At 41.6% G+C, this 22,404-nt stretch overlaps 1 protein-coding gene across 3 annotated transcripts in view; it reads left to right on the top strand.

The window, feature by feature from the left end:
* Positions 1 to 22,404, top strand: part of RELN (reelin) — a 490,351-nt gene that overhangs the window by 397,386 nt on the left and 70,561 nt on the right. For all 3 annotated transcript variants that reach the window (XM_078060039.1, XM_078060040.1, XM_036067465.2), the window contains exons 30-41: positions 929 to 1,136; positions 2,309 to 2,385; positions 8,687 to 8,845; positions 9,033 to 9,221; positions 9,725 to 9,998; positions 12,301 to 12,441; positions 12,546 to 12,723; positions 16,062 to 16,146; positions 16,983 to 17,165; positions 19,517 to 19,688; positions 19,789 to 19,891; positions 21,605 to 21,834. In XM_078060039.1, the coding sequence (XP_077916165.1) occupies positions 929 to 1,136; positions 2,309 to 2,385; positions 8,687 to 8,845; positions 9,033 to 9,221; positions 9,725 to 9,998; positions 12,301 to 12,441; positions 12,546 to 12,723; positions 16,062 to 16,146; positions 16,983 to 17,165; positions 19,517 to 19,688; positions 19,789 to 19,891; positions 21,605 to 21,834 (1,999 nt within the window). The remainder of the gene's footprint in view (positions 1 to 928; positions 1,137 to 2,308; positions 2,386 to 8,686; positions 8,846 to 9,032; positions 9,222 to 9,724; positions 9,999 to 12,300; positions 12,442 to 12,545; positions 12,724 to 16,061; positions 16,147 to 16,982; positions 17,166 to 19,516; positions 19,689 to 19,788; positions 19,892 to 21,604; positions 21,835 to 22,404) is intronic.

Genomic DNA, 22,404 nt, shown 5'->3' on the forward strand with positions numbered 1-22,404 from the left:
AACCCTGTGCCATAGGACATAATGTTATTGTCTTGTTCATATTTGAGGAAACTGAGACACAGAGAGACTTAGTAACTCTCCCAAGGGCACGCAGCTAGGAGTCGCTGAAGCTACACTTCAGACTCTGGCAAGTCAGTCTCTAAAACTCAAACCTAAGCTCTTCCTTGACCACTTGGCTGCAAGGGGCTCTCTGGGCTCTTCACATTGCTTTTTATAAGAAATGTAATTTTATACATGCAAAGTAAAAGTCAGTGTCTGAAATGATAAACCCAAGACTGCCAAAAGAGAACTTTACAAGAGAAATATTTTCTGACCACAGTTACACTTGGCTATTGCTACAAGCAAAAATAAAAAGGGAGCTGAGATTAAAGAGTAAAATTGAAGAAAATGTTATAAGTTTCAAAATCTTTGTTAGGGTCTTTCCTAGAGGCAACTTCAAAAGGATGCTTCCCAGAGATTCAGCGCTCTGCCCTTCATCTGGAGCGTGACCAAAGACAAACATATGTCGTTGCAGGCCTTCTGTGGAGAGTCCTGCCATTCATGGTTTCAGGGGTGTTTTTTTTTTAAATCTGGGATTAGCTCTCCTTATTGATCCTCTGATAGAAGGACAACAAAGGAGCAAATTTTATGGTGGACAAAATCTATTTTTCAATTTGCCCACATCCTCTTGGTAGCAAGAACCATGGACATGTGTGGTTCCCAGAGTCTCTCTACAAATGAGTAAAAAGTGATAGAGGTGGAATCATGTTTTTGATGATGGTAGAAGTGGCCGCATTTCTGACAGACAATTGTGGGATACTGATTTCCATGGGTTTCATGCCCCTAAACCCTGTGGAAATGCTTCCTTAGCCCGTGCTCTCAATGTGCCTTCTAACGTATAATGATTTCAACAAAGCCTCTCTCCCCTATGTATTTCTTTTCTCGGAAGCCGCACAAGGAACCTGTGTATCTAATGTCCCTAACCACAGTGAGATGTTCGATAGGTTTGAGGGGAAGCTCAGCCCTCTGTGGTACAAGATAACCGGGGGCCAGGTTGGAACCGGATGTGGAACGCTGAATGATGGCAAATCTCTCTACTTCAATGGCCCCGGGAAAAGGGAGGCGAGGACCGTCCCTCTGGACACCAGGAATATCAGGTACAGAGTTTATTGGTACACTTCTCTGAGAACATAGTATTTACCATGCCTTGTGGTCTAACCTGAAACTCTCTGTGCTGTTATTGAAGATTTACATAAAAAGGCTTCTCTATATAGATTCTGATATGTAAAAATGAAGCATAACTTTAAGGCCATAATAAAATAGTTTCTGCAAAATTCATACCACAATTTGTTAATCAGCCTACAGACATCACTAAAGTCTGTGTGTCTAAGGTATGTCAGCTTGGTTTTCTAAAATTCTGTGTTACTGCAGTGTTTGGTATTACGTTTATATATGCCAGGTGAAATGAAGATTTTTTTTCAACTTTAAATTCTGTGTCCGAAAATGATGTGTTCCATTGATTGACATTTATTTGTATTTGCTTATTAAAAACTGCTCCAGAAATTTAAAATACCTACACTGACACCTACTGGTAAAATAAATAACTGCTTAAATGAAATAGCACGCTTAAAATAAAACTACTTTTTGTCTTATTATCAGTTAAATTATTTGAGAATCGGAAGAAAGGAAACTGAAGAACTATTTGGAACTTCTAGACTTTGTCCTCACTAAAATCTGGGGTTCTGTGTCACTTTTTTTCTGCCTTCGATCTCTTTCCCCTTCCTTCTGAGTTCTCACAGAGGTGCACCTGTCACATAGGCCCCCTCTGTTGGTTACTGTGGACTGAAGCCTAATTTACATCACACTGAGTGTCAGCTGTGAAAAATTAAACCGTCTGAGTCTAAATCAGTAATATAGGTAATTATGTGGCCCTAAACTAATGTAGCATTCAGCTTCTTGATGTTAGATATTTCCTCATCCTGAATTTCCAAGGATAGTATTATCTCGATTTAAGGAATGAGCATTTCAGTGATTACACTAAATTACATTAGACATCACGTTAAAGTAGAGTTCAACTGTTTCCTTTTTTTTAAGTCATTATTACTGTATAAAATTAATGGTTATTAAGTAACCATTTATAAAATGGTTACACAATTAGCTTGCTATATAATCTATATAGTTTCTACTTTTCATATGCCCTTTGTGTTTAAAAGTAATATTTTGGAATTACAGAAGCTTTTTTTTTAATGTGTCAAAACGCAAAAGGTTAAATTTCTTCTGAACTTACCTATTTGTAAGTAAACTGAAGTTTGTGTCCCGCCCCCCCCAGACTCGTTCAGTTTTATGTACAAATTGGGAGCAAAACTTCAGGGATTACCTGCATCAAACCAAGAGCAAGAAATGAAGGTAAGCTGTTGTATTTCCTTGGAAACTGTAGTTACTGTGGGCACATTACTCCTGTTTCTTCCCAGAGTTTGCCAGGGTTTTGCAAACTGAGATGCTACCCTGAATCATTTCTTCTCTTCTCTTCTCCATCATTAAATGATTAGCTGCAGGGAGCCATGATCTTTTGGGTTCCTCATCTAGATCCTTAAGCCTGGAAAGCTTATGGATCGTGTCAGAGTATATTTGTTTTGATCTGAGTGTATTTGTTTATGGTCAGAGTATATTTATTTTAAGGAATGCTGTCCCTTTATAACTTTCAAGAGGGAGGAAAAAATAGCAGAGCCTTTTACATTTAGTGTGGGACTAGAAGCTTGTTTGCAAGGGCATTACTGAATGCAGATCAGACTCTGTTTCCTGCCCATAAATGTTCTGGGGGTACTAGCATCCTTTGGTAGAAGGAACAGTTCTTGGCAATGATAAACCTTAACTTTTACTAAGCACCTATTATATGCAAGGCACTGTTCCAAGTGTTTTATCTGTTAATTCATTTAATCTTCATCATACTTCTTTGTCATAGGTATTATTAGTCCTATTTCACAGATGTAGAAACCGAGGCACAGGTAGGTCAAGTAACTTACCCCAGATCATGCAGTCAGTAAGTAGATGAGCAGGGATTCAAGCCACTGGTGCTCGTTCCAGAATGGATGCCTTAACCACCCATATCCTGCTTCTCTCTTTGCCCAGAGCTCTGCTTTCTCTAGGCTTCCATACCATCTTCTGCCTCAGTGATTCAGTTCTGAAAGAAATGCAGAAGGCTTGTAGCATATATAAGTGGCCTCCGGGAGCTCTGCAGATAGGGGTGCCCTAAGGAACCCTGAATGGGAGTTTTCCTAGCACAAAACCCATGGGCTTCTCAGATGGGTCCTCCTCCAAACCTTGATCTCGTGAATGGCACGTGATGAGTTGTGTAGCTTCTGAGTTTGTTATTATCTCAGGCATGACTGTGTATGACATGTTGGCTTAAACCCTGCCTGGTAGTCAGTAGAGCTACTGATAGTTCTAATGACCGATCCTGTATGTCCTCAGCCATATTGTCACTGACTGAAAGCTTTCAGGACTTTTTCTGAGTATCTCAGTACTCTTAGTCTAGTAATCATCCAGATCGTTGATTTACTGAAGCAGTGGTCTAGAAACTTTTACAGACCATTTTGCGTTCCCTAATGTCTTCAACAAATGTCTATTCAAGAGTCTGCTGTAAGCCACACATGTTCTAGGCTGTGGATACCATGTCCCCAAACGTCTGATTCATCAGTCATGTTGAGCTAGGTTATGCTGCTATCACAAACAGCCCTCTAAATCTCAGTGGGTTAAACCAGAAGAAGTTTCTCCTTTGTGCTACATTTTCATCGAGGCTCATCCAAGGTCCTCCTTCCAGCACCCAGAGAGTGAAGCAGCTGCTGGGTAGATTCTGGATGTTGCCCGCCATGTGGCAGAGGGAAAGAGAGAGTGTGGCGAAGGAGATGAGAAGTCCAAACCACCACGGGCCAGAAGGGGAAGAAGAACCAGAGTGGCCCTCCTACCACAGCAGACAAAATCCCTGCCCCGAAGGGTACTTCCCTCCTAGTGAGAGGAAAACACACAAATAAGCAAGATGTCAGATTGACAGCTAGGAGGAAATAAAGAAGCTGGTGAGGTGGACAGCTGTTGACTGAGAGATTTGATTTAGGTAAAGTGGTCTGAGAGGGGCGCTCACTGAGGAAGTAACGTTTAAATTGAAATCTAAAGGATTGGGGCACCTGGGTGGCTTGGTCGTTGAGTGTCTCTCTTCGGCTCAGGTCATGATCCCAGAGTCCTGGGATCGAGCCCCGCATCGGGCTCCCTGCTCCGCGGGGAGTCTGCTTCTCCTTCTCCCTCTGCCCCTCCCCCCGTATGTGTTTTTGTCTCTCTGTCAAATAAATAAATAAAACCTTAAAAAAAAAAAAACCTAAATGATGGAGAGGAGCCAGCAACATGATGAGCTCAGGGAGAGTTTTCCAGTCAGAAGCAGCAGAGGCCACAAAGTGGCAAAGAACTGTGATGTTGGAGAACTGAAGGAAGGCTAGTGTGGCTTGGGACTCATCGAGAATGAGGGGCAGGAGCCCAGGAATACAGGGCCTCGCTAGCCACGGTAGGGAAATGGGGTCTGAGTCCATGGGTCGTGGGCACTAACTGAAGGCTTTGAGCCCAGGCAGCAACATAATCTGACTTAAATTTTTACAAGATCGTCCTACAGAAAGAGTAAGTAGTTCAAAACACATAAGTATTTATAGAACACGTGTTTGCCCACGCAGAGGTGTACAGAAGACAGGGTCCTGTCCTGAAGATCTTATTTTTCTGGTTGGAGAGGTAGAGCATTTTAACATTTCTTTTAACCGTTATAATAAAATTACTATAAAATACTTGGTGGTTGGAACAGTGTAGCAATTGTGTATGTGACTCTTCTGAAAATTACAGATCTGTGGATATGAGCTTTAAAAAAAACTGACCAGAGTAGACTGGGAAGCATCCACCTGTCATAGAGATGAAGTTCTGCTCGACACTTAACCTCTGACTACAAATGCTGTTGCCTGCCCTGCCAGGCAAATTCCCTGAGGACCCGTTTAGGAACAAGCAACTTTCTCTCAACTACTCTTGAGCCATTTTCTTGAACTCCTTGCTAGCCATGTAATTCACATCCCACAGGCATTTCTGTCTTTTATTGAAAATTGGTTGTTAAAATGTAAATCTGCCTAAATCCTTGAACCAATCTCTTCCAGTTGATGAAAGTACAGATTTTTTTACTTACTCAAGCTGAAGCATTAATTTACATATTTGGAATTAAAATCAAAATTAGGCTATTTTCAATAAGAGTGGGCAGAACACAGATGGGGTTGTAATTTAAAAAGAGAAATGTGATGCCCGAAACACTCGGGAGATGAGCTAAAATGGCTTTGTTTTTTTCAGATGTGCAGTGTGTCAGATGACACAGCTAATGGGGCTCAGCAATTTATATAAAATAGAGATACTGCTGTTTCCCTTTCTTGCATTCCTCCATTGTTTCATACTTCTGGAAGGCCCTCCTTTATTGTCCTTCGGGATTGGGTCCTAATCTCTGCAGACCTGGTTGTGTCACTCCTAAAAAAGCTAATGAGGAGAAGGGCTGCAAGCAGAAACCAAATGGAATATGGACCACTTGAGTGGTGCTTCTCATGTACATCTGAATCCTCTAGGAAGCTTAAAAGGCAGATTCTGATTCAGCAGGACTGTGATGGTATGGTGCATAACAAATTACTCCGAAACTGAGCTGTTTAGCACCACAAACATCAGTTATCTTCTAGTTTCTGTGAGTCAGGAATTCAGGAGCAGCTTAGCTGGGTGGTTCTGGCTCAGGATCTTACATAAGGTTGCAGACAAGATAAAAGCCAGGAGAGGGGCACTCATCTAAAGACCCAAGCAGGGCTGGCGGATCTATTTCCAAGAGGCCTCAGTTTCTCGCTGGGTGGACCTGTCCAAAGGCTGCTTGAACATCATCCCTACTACCTGTCAGCCGGCTCTCCTCAGAGCAAGAGATCCATGAGAGAGCACAAGGGAGAAAGTGCAGAGCCTTTTGTGGCCTAGTCTCGAAAGTCACACACTGTCATTCCTACCATATTCTATATATTGCATGCAAGTTACTAAGTCCAGTGGCACTCAAAAAAAAAGGGGGGGGATTAAACTCTACTTTTTGAAGGGAAGAATGCCAAAGAATTTGTGGACATGTTTTAAAACCACCACAGGTAGGACCTGTTCCCAGGTGATGCAGGTGCTGGTCCTTGGACCATACTTTGAGTAGAAGGTACTAGAAAGGACTAGCCAGTGAGATTTTATTCTCATGATGCTTCCTTTCTGGTACTGTAACCTACCTTCTGAATAGGTCCCCCCCCACCCAGATAAATAACTATCTAAATTATTCTCTCTCTCTCATATCTTATTAAATATAAACCATATCAACGCAAATTAATAGCCACAAGAAAAACTAAATTTTGAAGTGTCTGTTCTCTCAGCCACCCAAATTCACATTAAAAGCCAATAGGACAGGGGCGCCTGGGTGGCTCAGTCGTTAAGCGTCTGCCTTCGGCTCAGGTCGTGGTCCCAGGGTCCTGGGATCGAGCCCCGCATCGGGCTTCCTGCTCAGCGGGAAGCCTGCTTCTCCCTCTCCCACTCCCCCTGCTTGTGTTCCCTCTCTCGCTGTGTCTCTCTCTGTCAAATAAATAAAATCTAAAAAAAAAAAAGCCAATAGGACATATTTTGAGCAAACGTCAAAGGTTGGAGACTGGGGTTTTGCCAGAAGTTCCTCAACTTAACTAGAATAAAGACTAGAAACAGACTACCTTCCATTTTCTTCATGAACTTTACTGTGACTCTCTTCCTCCAACACATGGGTCTATAGCCAGCCACCCACTGAAGCTTTAACTGCCAATCTCTACACTTATATCCATCATGCTCTCTCTCCAGAGAATTCCTGTTCTTTGAGCTATTTTTATCCTCTCATTATGAATGATGGTTTCTTCTATTTTAAATACGGTAAGATTAATTCTTCTAAGAGTTCTAATTTTTTGCGTATTAGTCATTGTTGTTCCTCGCATCCTCCCTTGTCAGATGTGGTGACAATAACTCCATGTGCTAACAATTAGCCTTAAAAGGCTGTCTCTGGGTTCTATATTTTATCCTAATGGTTCCTAAAACTTAATTTTAGTAAACTCTTTGTTGCCCAGCATGATAAAAGTATTGAGATCTTCCCATCAGTCAGTAATGAGGTAATTAAAAAGTTACCATATGTTTCATGAATGATTTAAAGTTTTTCAAAAAGGTTAAGATATAACAAAATTAGTATAACAAATCCAACTTTCCTGAACATAATTTCTGTGAATACTCAGAAAGTACTTCAGGAGGTGCCTGGGTGGCTCAGTCGTTAAGTGTCTGCCTTTGGCTCAGGGCAGGATCCCAGGGTCCTGGGATCGAGCCCCACATCGGGCTCCCTGCTCCGCGGGAAGTCTGTTTCTCCCTCTCCCTCTCCCCCCGCTTGTGTTCCCTCTCTCGCTGTGTCTCTCTGTCAAATAAATAAATAAGATCTTAAAAATTGAAGAAAAAAAAAAGTACTTCAGTATCCCCAGTCACAATTATGAGTATGCAGTGCCAGTCTTAGGAACAGTTACGGAATAGGCAGTTAGATAGATGCCAAGAAAGCTTCTGCCCCTCCCATCAATAACAACAGATGGATGGATGGATAGATAGATCGATCGATAGATCGATAGATAGATAGATAGATATCCTGTCAATGCCCATCATTGGCTTTTTTTTTTTTTTTTGCATTCAACCTTACCCTTTCCCTGTCCTCTTTTAAAATAAAAAAGTTTCAGGGCACCTGGGTGGCTCAGTCAGTTAAGCGTCCAACTCTTGATCTCAGCTCAAGTCTCGATCTCAGGGTCGGGTGTTCAAGCCCCATGTTGGGCTCCACCCTGGGTGTGGAACCTACTTAAAAAAAAAATTTATAATAAAAAAGTTTCCAGGAGAGGTAGCAGGGCCAGTGCATATGGTCCTGTAACTTGAATGTGCAGGTCACTAAATCATGTCACTGTGGTAACAGGTGGAGGAGGGACATTGGGTAGATGGGGTGGGTATAGAGGGAAAGGTTGACACAAAAAGGAGAGTAGAACTAATATTGAATGGGAGTGAATTTTCTGCTTTGCTGTTTAGTAATTTGACCTCATTCCAGCCTCAGTTACCAAAGCCTGACAAAGTATGAAGGGCCAGTGAAAGGATCTTTCTGTGTAATAGAATTTTCAGATTGGGCCCTGTTTACTGTCTGGTGCTTTGGCAGAAAAGAGCCCTACTTGATTTTGTGCTGGGGAAATTGAGATATTTCTTCTGAGTGTGTAATAATGAGATGAGACTTGGTAATGTTCAGGACAGAATCTAAAATTCAAATACATGATCTGCAGTGGATTTTTATGTCCCCCTTACCAGCCCACTCATCATTCATACAAAGCTGAATAGTCTTTAAAAGAGCTTATGTTTTTGTTTTTGTTTTTTTCTTCTTTGTCTTCCATTTCCTGGGAGTTGGTGCACTAGAAACTGTCAAGGAATTGATGAGCCTTCAGGTCTGCTAATTCATTCCTAGGAAGTTAGATGAATGTGCCCTCATTCTATGAGATGCAATTTGAAGTTTCTGCTGCAGTCTTGCCATTTAAAAAATACTGTTCCTTGCCCTTTTTTGCCTCTAGGAAAGCTGTCCAAGTAACTGGATTTATGTCTTTTAACTCAGGGCTTGTTGTTCAGTATTCAAATGACAACGGGATACTCTGGCATTTGCTTCGAGAGTTGGACTTCATGTCATTTCTGGAGCCACAGATCATTTCCATTGACCTGCCACGGGAGGCGAAGACCCCCGCCACAGCTTTTCGATGGTGGCAACCCCAACATGGCAAGTTACTGCTCACTCCACCCTTCCCGGTGGCCTTGAGAGCATATGGTTAAAGCCGCATTGTACCATATGCTTCTTAATTTGCTGTCAGTTTCCTAGACAATTTGATTTAAAAGCATAGTCATAAAGATACTCATATAGCTATATAATGAACTTTCTCTAACTGCCTTTATTCGTCGGATTTCAGGGAAACATTCAGCCCAGTGGGCCTTGGATGATGTCCTTATAGGAATGAATGACAGCTCTCAAACTGGGTTTCAAGACAAATTTGATGGCTCCATAGATTTGCAAGCCAGCTGGTACCGAATACAAGGAGGTCAAGTCGGTATTGACTGTCTCTCTATGGATACTGCTCTGATATTCACTGAAAACATAGGTATATATTTTCACCAGATAAAGGGAGAATATTTAATTAACTAGAGGACTAAGTTAACTAAAACCCAAGAGGAGACTCTCTAATGCAAAACTGTGTACATAACTGCCTGGGCTGAGGGAGACTCTGGGAAGAAAGGAGTTGGGTTGACTTCTAAAATAACTTGGTGCGTCCAGCTTGCCTTAGAACCGTCCTTCGTGCGTGATCTAACTAAGGTTTCCTAAAAGAGCAATAAAATCTCTCTTGGAAGACATTCCTGTGTCTCATAATTTGCAGAATTGCAGATAGAAGACTCTCCAAGATGGTCATGCTTTTCAAATTAGCAGCCTTCCATGGGTCCAAGCCTCTGCTAGCCAAATAAAAGCAGTTATTGTGGGATGAAAAGTCACTTCAGTTAAGACAGGATCCTTGTTTGCTCCTGAGCGTGTTTATTACAAGCACAAATGCCAAATAAGCAAAGAGAGGACCATTGTCTACTACTGTTCAACTTCTCCCTTTTTTTGTAGGAAAACCGCGTTATGCCGAGACCTGGGACTTTCACGTGTCGGCATCAACGTTCTTGCAGTTCGAAATGAGCATGGGCTGCAGCAAGCCCTTCAGTGACGCCCACAGCGTCCAGCTCCAGTATTCTCTAAACAACGGCAGAGACTGGCATCTGGTCACCGAGGAGTGTGTGCCTCCCACCATTGGCTGCCTGCACTACACGGAAAGTTCCGTGTACACCTCAGAACGATTCCAGAATTGGAAGCGGATCACCGTCTACCTTCCACTCTCCACCATGTGAGAACAGTTGTGTGACTTCATGTCAGAATGTTAGGTTCCTGTCACCTCATTTGAAAATAATTGTGATTCCACTTAGCAATTCTGACTCGCGATAATTATGCAGGGAGTCTGCCAGGGCGGGGGGTGCGGGGAAGTACCAGATGCTTGGGGTTGCAATTTTTTAATGCGTCGGTGAGTTCCAAAAGTTTTACGCGTCTGAACTTTTCTGTTCTTCGGCAACAGGAAGGCTGCCCACCAGACTCAGTTGTAAAAATAATCTTGTTCTGTTGTAAAAATACCCAATAACCAGAGTGATATTTGTTCACATGGAGCAGTATGTGAAATCATCACATGTGGAAGAATAGTAGCCTTAGTTTCTTTTTTTTCTTTAGTCTCAGTACCACAGTGAGAGTAAAAAGTTGGTTCCTTTGAAACGCTCATACTGTTTTTACATCTTCCTTCCCCTCCCTGGGATTTCAGATCACATTCAAGAGTTGTATTAGGGCTTACAGCAGGCTCCCTGGTTTGTGGTTTAGGCATTAGGATAATTTGGGGATCTTTCTAGGAGCTGGTGTGTCCTGGGGCGGCTGGTCAGAGATCGTGCCGTCGTGCCGTCCTGGGACTGCTCCCCTCCGGTCCCTGCCGCACCCTGCCGCTACGCTGTTCTGAATTATAGGCAAGTTGGCTTCTGCAGGCTACGTTTACCAGGCTCCTGCATCTGCTGGCTTCCTCGTAGATTTAGTGGCACAACCTGGCAAGATAAGCAGAGTGGAAACGGAGATAAAACAGGGTATCCCTCCCTTTCCCTTTCTGTCTCAAGTGCATCTTGGCCAACTTCAGTGACTCCCGCTCCCCAGAGATGGCCCCCCGTGGGACCCTGGCCCCTGGGCACCCCCAACACTGTCTCCTCCCTGTGTCCCTCCAGCTTCGGACTTGTAGCGGCTTCCCAGCTCTCGCCCAGCTCTGGTCTCCTCACCGCCGCTGTTGGCTTCTCAGCTCTGGCACTGACCGTACCTCCAGGTCCTTGTGTTAACGCTGTCTACATTAAATACTCACAGTGGTTTCCATTTTGCTGATTCGATTCTGACTGAGAGGTGTACAACCAAATGGCAGAAGAAAAAATGCAGGAAACCAAAGCATTTTAGCATTTAACCTAAAATGGTTTCCTGTGGACCCCCAGAGCTTTAAAGAGTGCTTACTGGGAGCTCATTTATTCGCTTTATTGTTATTCAACAAACATTTATTGAATATCTACTGTGTTTTAGAACTCTAATGCAAAATGAATAAGCTGACGCCAGGATCCAAAGATCTTATTTAGGATAGTGGACATCTCAGCAGTTATTTATGACATGAAATGGTGACATTGATAATACTCAGGGATGTTATTGAAACTCAGGGGGAGGGGTACTACCTAACTGAGGGAGCTTCCTGGAGGGGCCCATCTCTGAACTGAGTGAGGGAGCAGAGCCTGTGGGGTGAAGAGGGCTTGTGGGAAGGCATGCTGCCGCTTGGCGTGGACCTTCCCTTCGTTGGGGAATCACCGGCAGGGTGTTAAGGGGAGGTAAAGCCATGTTGCGCTGAGGGAGAACTTGTGTCGGGAAACAACGGCACTTGAAATGTCACTATTGAAATTCTACTTCAAGATTCCACATTCCAAATAAGTGACTCACCGACTTCTGCTGTGCAGCCCGTTCCTAAGCGAGGGGCTGCTACTGCGGTTTGGCCCAGGCTGCATGTATTTCTGGATAAGGTCATCTTCTGACAGTGAATTCCAAGTAGCAGATTGCAAATAGAATGGAAAATGCGGGCGTGCATCATATCGTTCGGGCCCTCACCTCTCAGGAGCCAGGCCTCAGGCACCAACACGGAGGCAGAACTTCCCTGGGGTTTCCGTTTCCAGTCTCAGAAACCATTTAGGGACAGTAGCGCAGGGACCTCATGCCCAGAACTTCATGAGATTCCAGCTTCTCCTCGTGTTTCTCATCCATTCCACCTCCTTCCTCGTTCTGAATGGCAGGAAAAGCCTGAAAGCAAAACCCCAGATTCGGTGCGTAGTTCAAACACATAATAAATCGCTAGTCTGAGATAACTTTCCCACCCCAGGCGAGTTAGGAGACACTTGTATGAAAGGAAGGGTGAGATATTTACAAACCATGTTTTCTGCTCTCGTTGGTGGGTTCAGCAGGAAAGAGCATCCCACACTTGGTGTGAGAACTAAGTGTCTCCAAGAGGGAACTAGAACTTGGAGGAGGGGAGTTAAAAGAAACGCTCTTCTGCTTTCAAGCGTGCGTGTCGAACCAAGTGTGTTTTCTTTGGTTAGATCTCCCAGGACCCGGTTCCGATGGATTCAGTCCAACTACACTGTGGGGGCTGACGCGTGGGCCATTGATAATGTCGTGCTGGCATCCGGGTGCCCCTGGCTGTGCTCGGGACGAGGGATTTGCGATGCCGGACACTGTGTGTAAGTCAATGAAACTGGCAGTTTCTTTTTCACAGTGCAAAAACGAAAACGGCTTTCGAACTCACGACACATAATGCCTTTCCCCCACTCCTTTTTTCTCTTAGATGTGACCGGGGCTTTGGTGGCGCCTACTGTGTGCCCGTCGTTCCCCTGCCCTCGATTCTTAAGGATGATTTCAACGGGAACCTACATCCCGATCTCTGGCCTGAAGTGTATGGTGCCGAGAGGGGGAATCTGAATGGTGAAACCATCAAATCTGGAACATCACTTATTTTTAAAGGGGTCAGATAAGATTCTACTTCTCTACTCTGCTGCTGAGATTCCTTCCTTCCCTCACTGCTCCACACAAATGCGTTTCTGCACCTGCTCAGATGGTGCATTATTTTATACAAAGCTGTTGTCTTCTAGCCCAGACCGTGTTTTCTCCTCTGTTCAGCATAATCATTCTTTAGCATCACTTAGGCATAAAATCTTTCCTCTGCTTTGGTGATCAGACCTTCATTACTTTCTGCTGCAATTATATATATGTGTGTATGCAATTATATATATATGTATACACACACACACACACACAAATTATGCATATGCAGTTTCTAGAATCTTGAATTCTAGAATGTAGCGTTTTATGTGTTATTGAATATATAACTTGCAGAACTGAAAAAAATGATTTTATAAAAGGTCTTTGCTTTTTCCTTTCTTTTTTTTTCCTTTCCTTCCTGCCAATAGAGCCCTTTAGTGACTTTAAGAAAACCAAACACTTGAATCAAGTGAAAAAACATTCTCAAACATTGTTAGTCTATTTTTGTATTTCAGCCTAGATGTCTGGTGAGGGGGATGTTAAGCAATTGTGTGAAACACTGTACTGGTTGGCACATCTTTCTATGTGAATACATGCTATAGAGAGAGAAAAAACACTTAGGGGTCGGAGAGATTTACAAGTCCTTTCCATCCACATTTCAGGATGGAAACTGCTGGTTTTTGCGTGTGTGTTTTTTCAGTCTTGGAGGCATTAGCTCTGATTACCACTAGCTCACTTCCGATCTGCTTGTAGCATTGACAAGACCAAAAAGCAGGAGCCCTGTGACTTTTCATGATTTAAATATCTTTACCTGATAAATTTTTAAGCAGTGGGATTAACCTGGTCCCTAGAGCCTAAGAAGAAGGAAGACACAGAGTGTTTTCTGTTTTCCCTTTAGCCATCCAAATGCAAGAGCAACCAAGCATTATATGTATTAGACGTATTGCCTGTCAGCTCTGCAAGATGTAGAGTGGGCCATTCAGTAGGGTGCAGTTTGACCTAGAAGGGCATTCTTTCGTTAAAAAGGAAATGATCGTCTCTTTTGAATGTTTATAGATTCAGGAGTACTATCAGCTATTAAAATAGCTCTTATATGCCAAAGAACTCCCACATTTAGTACAAATGGATTAATGAACCTGGAAAAGAGATGAGAAAAGAAACCTATCCGTGTGAACTAGAATATGCACAGAAGCAGGGCTTGACATTTCCACCATGTAATTAATATCAAGTGCTGAGCTACAAGCAAATACTACAAACATGAAAGATACTTTCATATACATTGTGCCCACTTTCAACATAACTGTTCCTACAAGATGTAGTGTGCAATGGTCCTTTGATGGCTGATATGTATTTGCCCATGGGAACAATTTCATACTTAAGTTCCATAATCAAGGGGGAAGAGTCATCATAATCCTTTAACTTGATGTTAGCAAGGGATCTTTATTAGCTGGATCTTTCAACTACCCACCTCAAAGCTTATTCCTTGCAAGTTGAAGAAGCCACCTTTCCTCATCACCTCAACCTCCACATGGCACCAAGATGTAAAACCATTCAAGGCTTTGTGCTTGTCAGGGTACACGGGAGAGAGTGTCTCTCAACAGTGAAACATGAAGAACAGGCATTGACCAGGTGTCACGGACTGAGCAGGGCAGTGAGTTATTAGGGTAAAAATAAAAAACAACAAAGACTGGAAATATAAGGCTTTTACAGGGCAACCTTCAATCCTGGAAGTTTGAATTGATGCTTTGTGAAGTTCAGGGACAGGTATACATGCCGCTACTTTTTCATGACAGTATTAAATAATTCTCAAACTCTAAATTTAGCACTATCTGGATTTCTTCTCCCAAAAGCAAAAGGTGATTTAATAAACGAAACACTGGTATCCAATAAAGGCTGGAAGATAAGTTACACAGTCTGACAAATCTGGGCTCAAATTCTGCCATCAACACTTTTAAGCTCTGCAATCTTGAACAAGTTACTGTCTCTGAGTTTCAGTCTCCTTCTCTGTATCATAAAGATAATAATATCTTGCCCTTACGAGTGCGATGTGTGTTAAAGGAAAAAGGTGTCTGTTTTAGAACCTGGCATATTACAGGCATTGAATAATTCAATAATACGGTTGCTATTAGAAAATTAGTTCTATTTAAAGTTTTTCAGTTATTGAGGATTTTGTGCTGGGTAATAAGAGAAAGAGGGTGAATTTGCTTTCTCTAGCTAAAATTACATTTGGTGTTTATTAGTTGACAAGAAATCCAGGGGTGCCTGGTTGGCGCAGTTGGTTAAGCGTCAGACTCTTGATTTCGGCTCAGGTCATGATCTCAGGGTCCTGGGATTGAGCCCTGCCTCAGGCTCCCTGCTCAGCAAGGAGCCTGCTTCACATTCTCTCTCCCTCTGCCCCTCCTGCTCATTCTCTCTCTCTCTCAAATAAATAAATCTGGAAAGGAAGGGAGGGAGGGTGGGAAGAAGGGAGGAAGGAAGGAAGGAAGCAAGGAAGGAAGTGTCCACTCAGTATCACACAGTCCTATACCACCGAAGAGTCACTTCATTCATAAGTCACAGCTAAGATGCTAAAAGGCTTATTTGTACCTTAGGACATTTGCATAGTGAAATTCTATTTTACTGGCTATCACTGCAGTCCTGTGTACACACAGAGAAAACAAGCTATGGGGCTGTCAGTCCCAGGCAACCAGAAATAGTTAATTAGCAGAAAAAATTACCAAAGCTAATGTGATCGCTTTCTTCCTTCTTTGGCTTCTCTGCATGAGCAGTTATAGCCGAGGCATGGGGACTCGCTTATTATGCCTTATTTAACCTGACCAGCGGGAGGGTGTTGTGTCAGCCTGGATGAGAGCCTCCCAGCGTGGTCAGAGTGCACAAAGGAGTAGTAAGTCCCTACGACTCCCTGGAACACTGAAAAAGTTACCTCTTAGTTCCCAACTTCCAGCAGGAGCACTTGGCAGAGACTTTCCATCTGTTTCCTCATTACTCCTCTCATGGGGTGCTGTGGTCAAAGGAGGCTACTTTTTAAAAAAGCCTGCAGATAGGTAATGCTGTCATTTTTGCACTGCTTTTTATAAAAGTCACAGCAAAGTGGGATGTCGAGTTGAGACAATGAAACTGGGTTACGGAGTCATAAGAAATGAAAGCCTTAAGAAAGGGGAAATGATCCATTTTTCCTTTTCAACTGCACCCACCATTGCTTCTGGATCCTTACATGTATGTATCTATTACTTAGCTAATGCAAGTTAGGTGTATAAAAGTCAAAAGAAAATAATTCTGCAGATGAAATAAGGTTGTTTAATGTATATGTTTGTGTTTTCAGGAAGGACTGAGGATGCTTATTTCAAGAGATCTAGACTGTACCAATACTATGTATGTCCAGTTTTCACTTAGATTTATAGCAAAAGGTAAGTCGTTTCTATGGGTAGAATTCATTATTTCTCTTTAAGAGAACTCCCCCTTGCCTTACACAATTCCTCCCCCACAAAGAAATGATAGATTTGAGGCCAGTAAGTTCTGTTACATGGAAGAGCTGACATAAATATAAGTAAATAAATGTTCATAGATGTGCTTCTATAATGTAAATTCATCTTAATATAAGGGTAAGATAACTACTGATTTTGCAAAAATTTCATATAGCTGTAGTAATCATACTAATTCTGTGGTAGCTAGATTTATCATTCTGTCCCTGAGTTTTTTTCCACCACGACTTCCTAGGTATAAGAATTTTAAATTTTAAAAATTTAGCTTATGGACATTTTGGATTTTCTTTTATAGGTGTGAACCCCCAAAAGACAACTCTTTGCCATTATGACCTTTCATATTAACTAAGTCATTTCCTCAACAAATAATGCCCTTTGGATATAATAAGCTTTCAAGTAGATTTTTGTTTGTATCCTGAGATTTAAGTGTTTGACCATTTGTAAAATTGTGATGCCCGTGGAAGCAAAATTCTCTGATATAAGATTTCCTAAATGAAATACAGAAAGATCTGTGTTCATATCTGAGAAAGAGAGGGAGATACTGTTGTGTGAAAATCTGAGATCTGGTGTGCATTTTGAGATACAATCATCCAGAAAGCCCCACCTGACGTTGCTTGAAGCTGCCTCCGAAGCACTTGGACTAAAGCCTCTAGGGGAATATAAGTCAGTTTGTGCATCGATGCCAAAAAAATAGTGTTAGAACCTACCATCTCCCTACTTTTATCACAGTATGTTTTATGCCTGTGGTGTCTTCTCTCTAGGTACCCCGGAGAGGTCTCACTCTATTCTATTACAATTCTCTATCAATGGGGGAATCACTTGGCACCTGATGGACGAATTTTACTTCCCTCAGACAACCAACATACTTTTCATTAATGTTCCCTTGCCATATACTGCCCAGACCAATGCTACAAGGTTCAGACTCTGGCAACCTTACAATAATGGTAAGAATGCACATGTTCGCCTATGATCAAAACTGACGATGGCATTTTACCATGTTTGTTTCTAAGATGTGGAGGAAGTGTTTGTCAACTGAGTAGTTTTCATTGTCCATAACACACATTTTACCTAGAGGAGTCTCAATGAATATTTAACTTTATGTATCTTTGTTGTCTCTTTGTATTTAACTTATAAGTTCTCTTCATGATGTAAATATAGCTAAAGCCCCTTACAGAGCTAAGGTTTTTAAAAAATAATTGAGCATTGGGCCACCTGGGTGGCTCAGTTGGTTAAGCATCTGCCTTTAGCTCAGGTCATGATCTTGGGGTCCTGGGATTGAGCCCTGCTTCGGGCTCCCTGCTCAGCGGGGATCCTGCTTCTCCTTCTGCTCCTCCCCTCTGCTCGTGGGTGCACTCTCTCAAATAAATAAATAAAATCTTTTTTTAAAAATGTAGCATTATCGTTAGTCACTCCTCAATTGTAACTACATTCCTGCTGAATTCATTTGGGAATAAATAGTTCTTCTGAGTGTGGCATTTCATTAGTGAGACAGAAGAACATTGCAGCAAAATACCATGACAAAGTGACAGGGACTTACACCAAGCAGAAAGTACCTTAGATAAAATATTCTTATCACATACCCCCGCTTCAGTGATAAGTTAAAGTGAATGTATAATTTAACAGCATTTTCAGATGGCTACAGAAAATGATTCTACAAATTTGTAATGTTTTATTGCTTCCAATATTTCTATTAACTGCTGATTATAAAGGACCAGACTCTACCAAATCATGCATTTAATGGCCTGAGTAAGCATGGAGATATCCCATTAAGCATATTCTTTGCAGAGGTAACACAGAAATGAATAAGAAAAATGTACCGCTATCTCTAAAATTTAACCTGAGTATTTATTTTATACTAGTAAGCCAGAAATAATTTTTAACTTATTACAAACAGAAAAAATAATCTTTTATAATCACCAAATAAAAGTAAAAATGAATAAATAAATAAATGCAACCAAGTTTCACAATCCAGAGGATCATTGTCTTCATGTTATGATTGGAATTTTACTTACCTTTTACTTTGTTGTTTTCACCAACTGCTTCCAAAACAAGAAAAGAGAACAAAGCTACTAGAATTAGTACAGTGATAGCTGGGGCACCTGGGTGGCTCAGATGGTTAAGCGTCTGCCTTCAGCTCAGGTCATGATCTCCAGGTCCTGGGATTGAGCCCCACGTCGGGCTCCCAGCTCAGCGGGGAGTCTGCTTCTCCCTCTCCCTCTGCCTCTCTCTCCTTGCTTGTGCTGTCTCTGTCTCTCTCTCTCTCTCTCTCTCAAATGAATAAAGTCCTTAAAAACAAAAAAAGAATGTACCAAAAAAGAAAGAACAGTGATAGGATTAGAGAGAGAGAGAGAGACACATGTGACTTCATTTAAATCATCAGGTTATTTCTACAAGCTCCTGTTTACAAATTATATATATATTTATATGTAATATATATATCTTGGTAAGAATTGTAGTCAAAGTAGAAATCAGCGAAGAAGCAACCTTGGGGAATCTTGATGTTTCTGCTTTGGCATGGTCTTATTTCCTTGTTTCCTTGAGTCCAAACAGCACTTTGCAAAGACAGCCTGGGTTTGCCCTCCTCCCTACTCTGTAGGTATCTTCCTTCAACACCCAGCCTGTGTTGCTGAATCAAATTCTCTGACAGCCTATGGAGTGATTTTACTAGTTTTCTGGATAGTTCCACATATCTTCAAATAAACATAAAAGTTTTGAAAAACATTAAAAAATGTACATAACACAGAGTATCTTCTGTGTAGTTTTAACAATTAAATAAAATTATGCATCAGGCCAGGGTTTCCATGACCACAGTCCTTTGGCCTGACCGTAGCATGATGCTACGTCATGAGCTGACTCTAAAAGGTCATGGGTTGCTCCTCGAATCGACTAGTATACCTCAGTTTTAAATCCGCAGGCTTGACCACCTGTGCTCACAGATTCAGGTGTCTTACAGGTTCTCCTAAACCATGAAAACACAATTCAGATCCCATTCTTGGCAGCAGAGGGTCTGTAGCGCCCACCGGGACTGGGAGGGGAGCACAATTTCACAGACCGTCTCAGCTTTCTGAAATCAGTGAGGCTGTTCCCTGCTCTCTCAACTTAATATGATTGACAGCTTGATTCTTTCATACTTTAAATACACTGTTGCATAGTTTGTGTTTCTCTGTCTCAAAGGCATATATTTAACCTGTTGTTACTGATTCCTTTCTGTCCTTCACTTTCTTCCAACGAGCAAAAATGTCCCTCCAATTTCCACCATTGGAACAACTTTTTTTTTTATCCAAAAATGCCTTAGGTAAGAAAGAAGAAATCTGGATTGTTGATGACTTCATTATTGATGGGAATAATCTAAACAACCCTGTGATGCTTCTGGATACATTTGACTTTGGACCCAGAGAAGACAATTGGTTTTTCTATCCTGGTGGTAACATTGGCCTTTATTGTCCATATTCTTCAAAAGGAGCCCCGTAAGTCTTTAACTGAGATGTTAAAATAAAACCTTCGCTCTCTACAAATGACGATGAACTTTTGCCCAAATGGATTTCTTGTTGTTTTCTTCCCTAACAGCGAGGAAGATTCAGCTATGGTATTTGTTTCAAATGAAGTTGGTGAGCATTCTATTACCACTCGTGACCTGGATGTGAATGAGAACACCATCATACAATTTGAGGTACTTGACTTTGTTCTATCAAAAATGCTTTAAATTTTATCTTGAACAAAAAGCCAGGAAAGAGAAGGAAAATCTCAGATAATTTCATGTGTTATGACTTTCCATTTTTGTGCAAGGACAAAAGAGGTTTTACATCATAATTCATTTTTATTAGCAGAACCAATCGTCCTACTAAGGTTTATTTCTGAGTTTTTGTCCTTTATTTATGACATAATCTCCCTACCTACTACAATGGGAAGTTGTTGAAATAAATTATTTTAAACATTATAAAAATGAAAAGGGCCATACTATTCTAATATTATTGTTTTCACAATTTTTACGTGTTACCTAAGACCCAGTCAGTGTAACTACCGTTACACCATGCTGGCACATTTATATAATGTTTATCATGGTGCCGTGTATTTTACAGATAAAACAACACTACACTATTTTTATAATTTTTGTGTATTTCATTAATATTCATGGACTCCTTATAATTTGGAAGAGAGCAAATTAATAATGTATAAAAGAAAAACTTGTGTGTATTTCAAGACTTAGATAAAATCAGCAGAACCAAGGGTGCATTGTGCCAGCATTCGATAGTACTAACTTTCAAAAATGCTTGTTTCGTAGTTGAGATCTCTAGCTGCCTTTAGGAAGGCTTACAATAGTGCCTGACTGCATTAACAAAATTCTGAATATTTCTTTAGATTAACTCTTGGTAGCCTCTAAATTAGAGTTGTCTCTTGCATCTCAAAAGTCAGAGACCAAGTGATGCTGTCATACAGAAATTATTCTGGATCTATTTTAAACTTTGTTATATTTTCTAGCTTTATTTTAAGTTGCTTAAATAACCTTCTATTATATTTTCTAAATGTATGCTTTAAATGTTAATTTAAAAAAATAGCACCTGTGGCCGTGTTCTGTTATCAGAAGATCTAGGTAGAAACAAATGCCTGTAGTTGAAACGTTTATCTGATGTTGATACTTCACTCATCAAAAGGTACAAGGAGTAAGTTCAACAACAAAAATTATAAGTATAAATATATCCGGGTGCTTCAAGAGCAAGAAAATATTAATCTCAATTGCAAGAGGGGAAAATTGCATAGGAAGAATTACATGCGTTTATTTAAGTTTTAGTTTATTTACTTGAAAGCTTGGAAAAAGGAATGAAGTAATTATTTCCCTAATGATTAAGAAGGTCTTTCTGAAAACGCTCTCCCTGTGCCACGGAAATCGTGACAATAATTGTATTTTGTTGAATACGTATTGAAGTTTTTTCACGGGCGGAACTTTGGGGATTATTTGGAAGGTGTCACAGGAAGGAAAACAGAAGGCCTTCCTATCTAGCGGACTGAAAAAAAGTTGATGGTTAGAAATAAGGAAACAGTCTTTTCATTACGATTTGCTTGGCTTGGCTATGAAAGTAGGCCAGAGGTAAAATTTGGAATCCATGCCAGCCTTACCCACTCCCTAGCTTTTTATAAAATGAGGGAAAATAAATTTTTTATGAGGCCCTTTGAGGTTCTTTATGAAAAAATTATTATTTGAAGGTAATATATGATATTACTCAGTTAGGCAAAACAGAATTTTATAGTGTTAAATATTTCAGCAGGGCAGTTCCCAGGAAAACGGACTCTCGAGAAAATAATGAAGTGGTGAATCATTTCAAGGCCTGTTGCTCTGACGTAATTTGTATCGCTTTTTTTGTTTATTTTTTCCTTCCTCCCCCAGATCAATGTGGGGTGCTCCACGGATAGCTCGTGTACCGATCCAGTCAGACTGGAGTTTTCAAGGGACTTCGGGGCGACGTGGCACCTGCTGCTGCCCCTCTGCTACCACGGCAGCAACCACGTCAGCTCCCTGTGCTCCACCGAGCACCACCCGAGCAGCACCTACTACGCGGGGACCACCCAGGGCTGGAGGAGGGAGGTCGTGCACTTCGGGAAGCTGCACCTGTGCGGGTGAGGGCCTGCCGCTTCGCACCGCCATCTTTCTCCTCTGACGGTGCTCTCCCTGAGGTCACCGTTGACTTGCCACTTTGCGGGGGGCGCCTTCCCCTGGTTCTCCTCTTCAGCAGATCAGTGGGGGCTCCAGACATGGGACTCCGAGCTGACACACTACTCACTCAGAGTTTGAAGACAGGTTTAAAAGAGTACATCATGGGCTGCACTCTAGGGATTCATAGCCCCCACGGGTCTTCATTAGATCCATGAGGAAGCAACAGATATATCATTTTCTCCTAATGTTGTAATCCCCCCCACACACACACCTGCCCCCACCTCCCAGTATAAATGCAGTGAGAATTTTATGACTTTCGGACATCTACCTGTGTCTCTTATGTAGGGAGAGCACACAGCGGGAGGATGGAAGCCCACAGAATAATCTAGGTGACTCATAAAAAAAAAAAAATTGTTCCACTCTTCCCCCGCCCAGGCATTTCTGCTTTTCCAACCTCTTTCAGCATTCTTGTTCCATATATTTGACTCTTCTGTTGAAAACTATTTGGAGATAAAGGACTTCAGTTCTAATAG

Source organism: Halichoerus grypus, chromosome 12, assembly GCF_964656455.1.
Source record: "Halichoerus grypus chromosome 12, mHalGry1.hap1.1, whole genome shotgun sequence".
Classification (NCBI taxonomy): domain Eukaryota; kingdom Metazoa; phylum Chordata; class Mammalia; order Carnivora; family Phocidae; genus Halichoerus; species Halichoerus grypus.